This window comes from Lacerta agilis, chromosome 8 (genome assembly GCF_009819535.1).
Source record: "Lacerta agilis isolate rLacAgi1 chromosome 8, rLacAgi1.pri, whole genome shotgun sequence".
Taxonomy (NCBI): Eukaryota; Metazoa; Chordata; class Lepidosauria; order Squamata; family Lacertidae; genus Lacerta; species Lacerta agilis.
The window spans coordinates 5,579,232-5,587,716 of record NC_046319.1 but is presented as its reverse complement, the minus strand read 5'-3'; the positions used below and the strand labels follow the sequence as shown (position 1 = coordinate 5,587,716).

At 43.3% G+C, this 8,485-nt stretch overlaps 1 protein-coding gene across 5 annotated transcripts in view; it reads right to left on the bottom strand.

The window, feature by feature from the left end:
* Positions 1-287: 287 nt before the first annotated feature.
* Positions 288-8,485, bottom strand: part of SLC23A2 (solute carrier family 23 member 2) — a 76,214-nt gene continuing 68,016 nt past the window's right edge. For all 5 annotated transcript variants that reach the window (XM_033159176.1, XM_033159175.1, XM_033159173.1 and 2 more), the window contains 4 exons: positions 6,617-6,746; positions 5,248-5,385; positions 2,935-3,030; positions 288-1,552 (listed from right to left, as the gene is read on the bottom strand). In XM_033159176.1, coding sequence (XP_033015067.1) covers positions 1,317-1,552; positions 2,935-3,030; positions 5,248-5,385; positions 6,617-6,746 — 600 coding nt within the window. In that variant the 3' untranslated portion in view covers positions 288-1,316. The remainder of the gene's footprint in view (positions 1,553-2,934; positions 3,031-5,247; positions 5,386-6,616; positions 6,747-8,485) is intronic.

Here is an 8,485-nt window from a genome sequence, read left to right as displayed (position 1 = left end):
CTTTATGCCTCTCACGCTTGAGAAACTGACAACAAATGTACGGTACCTGCTTTGGGAACTAAAAAAGAAAAGAGAGATCCCAAACTGGCGCACCTTAGATCACACCGACTTTGAGAGTACAGGCTTTGAGAGAAGACTTACCCTAATGCCTCTCTAACAAATCTTTCCACAGCTTCAAAAATGCCTTTTGGGCCACATCGGGGGGTAGGGGTATGACAATAAGAAAGGAACAAAATGCTGATGTCTAAAAACTAATCTGCAACAGTAAGAACATTACACAGGAATAATTTTTTACAATTATAAATGCATGATGAGCATTAAAAGCTATGTAATGTCAGAGCCAAGACTAGTAGAGGAAAAAAAATCAAGAGTCTGAATGGCACCCACAGTGGGCCCCTGATACCCGTTAAACCACCCAGTGGACAGTGATGCACACACGGTCTCTCTTGTTTTAAAAGCAGGTCCCATGTTAAGTTCAGAAAGGGAGGAAAACAAGGAGGCAACATTAACTGAAGGATGCTTCTGGGACAGGCAGAACTGCCTGAAGCAGGTCAGTACAAATCCAGAGACAACCGTTCTCCATTGAGAAGTAGTGAATTTGGGTGCTTAATAAATATCACTTTAAAAAGACTGGCCTGCAGGGGTGCAAGACAAGTGAGCTGCTTAGGCAATCTGTCAGGTTCAGGGATGTGCAATTTGTCAACAGCCAGAGGCAAAGCCCCAGTCAACCCTGTCCACAAGAGGTGCTCAGCTAGAACTCGTTAAGCACCCCAGAGCCATGTCACTTTCTTAGGAACAGAAACTCATGCAAAAGGCACCACTTGTCGGTACATCCAATACACAATGCTGGGAAGCTCTGAAAGCACTGTCTAGTATGGAACACTTTGGTATAATTTGCCAGAATAATGCCAACAAATGACTGGGGGCTTATGCGAGTTAAATAAAAAATGGAATGTATCAGCTATAAAATGGGAAAGACACAGCCTGCTTGAGTGCTGTGTTTACAATATTTACCAATTTTGGATCTGGATTAAACGTTCAACAGAACAGTAGTTGCCCCGCCAAAATCAGGAAAAGCAATTCTAACAGTACTTCTTAAAAGCAAAACAAAAAGCACAATGTAATTATAGAGAGACGTTATAGATAGCTATCACTGTCCACAATAGGAAAGCTATTTTTTTTATAATCTGTTTCGGCTCTGGTTCCAGAATTCAAAATGCAGAAATACAAAAAACGTAAAACAAAACAAGGTCAGCAAGGAACTGCAGAGGTGTCTGTCACTACAGCGGGATGACAGGGGGCTGCAGCAGCAGGGGCTATACAGTAGCCTCAGAATCCTCCTCCTCTGTGCTCTGGCAGCCACTGCTTTGCCTGAAGCCTTTCCATGTGTAGCCCATGAAGGTGGGGCTGATGGGTAAAAAGCGGAAGCATTTGTACTTCCTCACAAATTCCATGCCAAAAGGCAAGTCATAAGTTTCCATGCCATCAATGGATTTGCTGCCTTTGCACACTCCTTTCTTCCATTTCTGGATCCCTCTTTCCTCGGGGCTTCCTGGGTATCAAAAGGATAGGGAGAGAGCCGCATCAAGAGCTGAACATTAGAGACATAAGCCTCTCTCGTAACACCAGGATTCGTGGACACCCAATGAAGCTGAATGCTGCAAGATTCAGGACAGAACAAAGAAAGTCCTCCTTCATGCAACACAGAGTTAAACTATGGAAATTGTTCCCGCAGGAAAAGGTAAAGGACTCCTGGACACTTAAGTCCAGTCAAAGGCGACTATGAGGTTGCAGCGCTCATCTCGCTTTCAGGACGAGGGAGCTGGCTCTTGTCCACAGACAGGCTTTCCGGGTCATGTGGCCAGCATGACTAAACCGCTTCTGGCGCAACAGGACACCGTGACGGAAGCCAGAGTGCATGGAAATGCCATTTACCTTCCCATCGCAGCGGTAACTATTTATCTACTTGCACTGGTGTGCTTTCAAACTGCTAGGTTGGCAGAAGCTGGGACAGAGCAACAGGAGCTCACTACCGTTGTGCAGATTTGAACCACCGACCTTCCTATCGGCAAGCCCAGGAGGCTCAGTGGTTTAGACCATAGAGCCGCCTGCGTCTCTCCTGCAGGAAACAGAGATGGCCACCAACCTAGATGGCTTTAAAAGATTAGACAAATTGGTGGAGGAGAGGGTTATCAGTGGCTGCTAGCCATGATGGCTGTGCTCTGCCTCCACCAATGCTTCCCTGTTGCTGGAAACCAAAGGAGAGGAGGGTGCTTTTGTGCTCAGATCCTGCTTGTGGGATTCCCATGCAGTGGTGTCCAAACTTTTTTCAAAGAGGGCCAGATTTGATGAAGTGAAGGGCTGTGAGGGCCTACCTAAGGGCCAACTAAAGTTGTTGAGCTTTTCTTAGGATTTTACCCCAAAGTTGTTGAGCTTTTCTTAGGACTTAAGTTGTTGAGGTTTTTTTAGCATTTTACACCAGGAAATAAAACTGCCACAGGGGCCAGATTAAACCAATTAGGTCCCTGAAACGGACTTTGGACATGCCTGCATTAAGGCATCTGGTTGGCCACTGTGAGAACAGGATGCTAGCCTAGATGGGCCATTGGCCTGTTCCAGCAGGCTCTTATGTGCTTCTAAGCCCCTTTCACAGGAAAGCTATCCCTACTCCCTCAGCCTGAGCACTGAGCAGGATAGCTGGAAAGTGATACTCGTGCAATTGTGCACAGGGGCAGCAGAAGGTGACCCACAAACCCATGAGCCACACAGAAATGAATGAGGGTTTCCCAAGAGCACACGATTTGCACTGTTGGATTGTGCCCCGTGTCAACCTGTGGCTGTGCTGCGTATTTTCAGCCTCAAGCGTCACAGTGTCTTTAACAGGAAGGAAGGGGAGGAAAACAGTGGGGAAAGGCAGCCTGTTGCACTACTCACCTGGAATGGTGTTGTCTAAAATAAATGCTACACAGCCCCCAACGAACATGGCTGTAGTGAGAAGAACATTTAACACTTGATCAATGCTGGCTATTCCTACAAGAATAGAAAGGGGAGGGAGAGACTTAGAGCAGAATCTGAAGAGCTGCCATATTCATACACACAATTTCAGGAGCCAAAGTCACACTGTCCACACAGCACAAACACCTGGTGATGTGGATTGCTTAGCAATGCTCATATATTTATCATCAGCATCAGCATCATCATACCGGGGACTGAAGGAAACTTGCACAAATTAAAATGACTCAGATAAAATACAAAAAGCTAAAAACATATAAAAGACAATCATTAAAAAGTAATTACAAAATAATTAGAATTAAAACAATATACAGGTGAAACTCGAAAAATTAGAATATCGTGGAAAAGTCCATTTATGTAAGCAATTATTTTCATTAGCTACTGGAGTTTAATATATGAGATAGACTCATGACATACAAAGCGAGATATGTCAAGCCTTTGTTTGCTATAATTGTGATGATTATGGCGTACAGCTGATGAGAACCCCAAAGTTGAAATTGTTAATTTGGGGTTCTCATCAGCTGTACACCATAATCATCACAATTTTAACAAATAAAGGCTTGACATATCTCGCTTTGCATGTCCTGAGTCTATCTCACATATTAGTTTCACCTTTTAAGTTGAATTACTGAAAGAAATGAACCTTTCCACGATATTCTAATTCTTCGAGTTTCACCTGTATATTGCTAGTCCATCCACCCCATCCCTCACATGGACACAATGTACAGCCCTACTCAAAAGTCAGTTGGGAGGCCGGGGTAGGGGGGCAGCCCTTAGGCAATTTCCCCTCCTACTAGGAAAAGGCGAGTTCAGGCCTTGGGTGCAGACAGTTCTAGGTCCAGTATCTCATTCAGAGAATCAGGTAGCAAGTAGCAGTATGGTCTCTGCCTGACATCTTGGAAAACTGCTGCCAGTTAAGAGTAGGCAGTACTGGGTTGGATGGACCAATGGCCTGACTCAGTGTGAGGTGGGACCTCAAAAAGAAATTTAGTCCCACCTGTTACCATTGCAGTAAATTTACTACTTTGCTTGAAAACCTCTAAGGGAGGGATCACCGCCTCTTACACTGTCAAAGAAGCATGTATCACCAGTAGTTCTTCCAAGTCTAAATAATCATTCTTTTGATTTGAACCTGTTGATTCAATCCTTTGGAACAAGAGAAAAAGAATTTGCTCCTTTTCCTATATGATAGTCTCTTCTCCTGGCTAAACATACCTAACCGACTCCCAGCTCTTAACTTGTTCTTCAAATATTTAGCCCTTGCCATCAGTGGTGGCCCCCAGTTTATGGAACACCCTCCCTAGTGAGGTGCTGCTGCTTCCACTATTAACTTTCAGGAAGAATTTGAAAACATTCTAGTTTACCCAGGCATTTCACGGCTGAGGGATACTCTTCCTGGCATCCCAGACATCACTGGATGGAATAATATTTAACCGTAACCGCTTTCAGGTGTTATTAACGGTCATTGCTTTTATAATGTTTAAACTGCTCTAGAATGCCCCCACCCAAATTGTGGATCTGGGCTCCTTCAGAAGGAAGGGTGGGATACAAATTCAACAAATAATAATAAGCAGAAAAAAGCATTGTGCATCCATCAACAGTTTGTTCCCCATTAATCTGCGGAAAGATCTATATTGTAAAAGGGCCTAAAATGCAGATGGGTCCTAGCTCCCAGAACTGGGCTTGTACAAACAGGCAGCAGTGCTGGTCAACCCATTTTTTATTCAGTTAACAGGGACTTACAACCAGTTGGCTAATTAACTAATTACAGTTTTTTGTTTCTCTTTAAATAAAATAAAATAAATGTATCTTTATCAAGATCCTGGGAATTTCACCTGAGTGCAAAGTAATTTACAGTAGATACCATAAAGCTCTCTTACCAGATTCAAAAAGCTTGAAAAAGCCTCTTAGGATTGTGGAGGATCCATGTTTAAGAGATATTTTTATTAACCATGGGGAAAGGGACCAAAGTCTCTTTCATGGCTGCCCTATGAGGCCTTCTAGAACACAGAGTATGGCTTGGCGAACCAAATCTTAGTCTGCAATTAAAGCTTTAAGTAATTATACCAGCTGACTGATTAACAACTGCAGCCACAGCTGACAGTACAGGTTGAAATGTTTACAAAATCCATTTCTGCATGGGTTGTGTAAATGCATTTTTGTTCAGAACAAGATGTTTCAGCACAAGCTTATTTTAATACATGTAGTAGAATAAGAAAAAGGAAAATTTTGTACCTGTGACAAGTGGATTTTGTCGGAGGTAACTTGGAAGGACCAGTCCAAAGAAGATAGAAAATCCAAGAACGAAAAGGTTCCGAGAAGAGTTTAAATCTATGAACTGCAGGTTAGACAGTCCGACTGCAGTAATCATCCCTGAACAAGAACAAATAGGACAGGCTTTTAGCCTATACAGTATGCAATGTGAAATACTACACAGACCACCAGTATTTCCCTTCCATTAAAAAGCAAAAACAACCTCCATCTTTGTAGAAGGTAAGAGACGTAAGTTCACTTAAGGGTGCATAAATATACATTGATAGTCTGAAGAGTTACCCGTGTTTCTCCTAAAATAAGACACCGTCTTATATTTTTTTTCGCTCAACAAAACACAGTATGGCTTATTTTCAGGGGATGTCTTATTTTAACCGCGTCGCATCGGTACACTGCATAGCCATGCCTCTCCAGGCTGTTTTAATGGGAGGTGCCGCGTCACTATGGCTTATTTTCGGGGTATGGCGTTATTTTTGGGGAACGGCTTATATTTTGCAAATGCATAGAAATCCTGCTATGGCTTATTTTATGGCTATGTCTTATTTTAGGAGAAACAGGGTATGTTGGGCTGGGGTATTGTTTGGGGGAAATTGCTGGAGGGAGTTGCTGCTATCGCTGTTACTTTTTTATCTTTATGGTTTATGTGGAAATTGTTGGAATTGGCTGTGCATTTTTGATGTTTTGTTTATGACTACTTTTGTTATGTTTGTAGTTGTGTAAAGATGGTTTTAACTTTGGAAAGGTGGCATACAAAAAGGGGGGATTGATTTATTATGTTTTATGCCTGGCCTTGGGAGTCTGCGGTTATGTGTACCAAGCTGATACATAAATAACATTACGTTTTAAGAATATATGAAGAGCCTGCTGGATCAGGCCAATGGCCTTTCTAGTCCAGCATCCTGTTCTCACAGTGGCCAACCAGCTGCCTGTGGGAAACCCACAAACAGGACCTGAGCACAAGAGCTGTCCTCTCCCTTCCTGCAGTTTCCAGCAACTGGTATTCAGAAGCACTGCTGCCTCCAACTGTGGAAGGAGACCACAGCCATCAGTTCTTTCTGTAAAACTGCACAGCATTCCTCAGCAGCCTAACAAACAGTTGGGGGGGGCATGTGTGCCAGTCTACTAAGGTTTTGACCCTTTCAGCTCATGCAGACAGGTGGGTCGTACCCTGAAGCAGTATCACCAGACATCAAAGTGAGCATTTGGAAGGCACTTCCCCCAAGCAAGTCCATGAGAAAAGGCAGGAGACTCCCCTGACAGCTGGAGAAGTGGCAGCTGACATGGCTGAGCTGATTGCTAACAGGCAAAAGTATAAGGAGGGAAATTCAAATACCAAAGAGAGTGCAGAAGAGAGCGCCAAGCACTGGGTCAGGGAGGGATGCAAAGAGGGCGCTGAACTTGCCAACCATTCCAAGCAGCAACATGAAGGCTGCCCCATACTGAATCACTCGCCGACTTCCAACCTATGAATCACACAACAAAAAGGGAGGTCAATTACAATGTTTCTGGCAGTTGCTCTTAGAATCATGGAATCGTAGAGTTGGAAGGGACCCAAGAGTCATCTAGTCCAACCCCCTGTAATGCAGGAATCTCTGCTAAAGCATCCATGACAGTTGGCTCAAAAACTTCCAAGGAAGGAGAGTCTCCCAATGGAGACCGTTCCACTGTCTTGTTCAATGATGACAACTTGGGATTTCATCACAAAGCTGTGAAACTGACATTGGAATGGGAATCTTTTGGCCCTCCAGATGCTGGTGAACTACAACACTCATCAGTCAGCGGCTGTGCTTGCTAGGGCTGACGGTGCTGTAGTTCAGCAACTCTGGAAAAAATATATAATCTTCAGCTGATTTAAATGCAATATTCCACTTCCTCACTTGATGGCACACTTGTTCATGATGGCTCTCTGCTGAAGAACAAGAAGGACCCTCCTCAATGGGGAGGGTGGTTGGTGAGATCTGTGTATCAATATGCAGGTGGGACTTTTTTAATTACTGGAGCACTGCACTGCCAGCCACAGGACAATCTCTCTGAGTCAACTCGGTGACTGCAGCGAAGGGGAAGGACTAGAGGTAGCTGCAGAGGAAACAGATTAGGGCAGTGGCACAGAGAATTACCGTAAAAGCCTCTGTTATTAGAAGGATATCCCACTAAACCTCACCATCTACTGCTTGTTTGGTGAAAACTGCCTGACCTCGGCTTTTTCCTTGCTCCACAACCCCAGCAAGTTTTAAACTTTTTCTTTTTCTTTTTTGAACACTCTAGGCCGATTCCCTATGGCCACAGTTATCATGTGATCACTTGACAGGATGATACTGCAGGCCAGCCATCACAGACAATGTTATCATGTGTTCCCAGAATTCATCAATGGAAGCAAACTGATAAAGCCACTTGATACATTCCACATCAGCTGAATGTGAGACCTGGCAATACAGATTCGTGCTTTCGGGCATTTTAGTTCAAAAAGATTATTTTTGTAGAGTTACATAACACACAGCCATTTCCATTGCTTGGGGCTACACACTGTGAAGAGCACAACTGAACAAAGCGATGCTTTGCACGAAACAAAGCTTCTCAGCAGAAGCACAAATCAATTCCTTGCGAAGCTTTTGCGCTGACAGTTTATCACACAAGCAGCAGAGTCCATGTGACAATCAACATTCACTTGAGTTGAATCACGCTCTGTGTGTGGGCAAAGGTCTCTTCCGCCACACTTTCCCATTGCTTTATTTAGTGCTATCTATACAATGAAAAGGGTTACGAACAAAGGCAAGCTGTACTGGCAGAACATGCCTCTTTGAAAACACTTCCCATGCTATTTTCCTTAAACAGCCTTTATTTCTACTACAATCCCATAAACAGAAATTTTGCCCTAAGGGGATGTATAAAGTGGCAGCACCTACACTTTGGAATTCCCTGCCTATTGATATCAAGCAGGTGCCTTCACTGTATTATTTTCTGTGCCTGCTAAAAATGCTATTGTTTAGACAAGCCCAGATGCTCAGAAAGTTGATATGAATTCTCATCAGTTTTAGTATTTTAACTTGTTGTATGTTTTAACTGTAAACCACTTTAAGGGTGGGCTCATTTTTAACAATCAAACAGTGTATGCATTTTATGATGTAAACATGTAATATATAAAGTGACTTTATAACATTTGCTTGTACCATGTTCAGAAATTATTTAATCCATGACTGGAAAT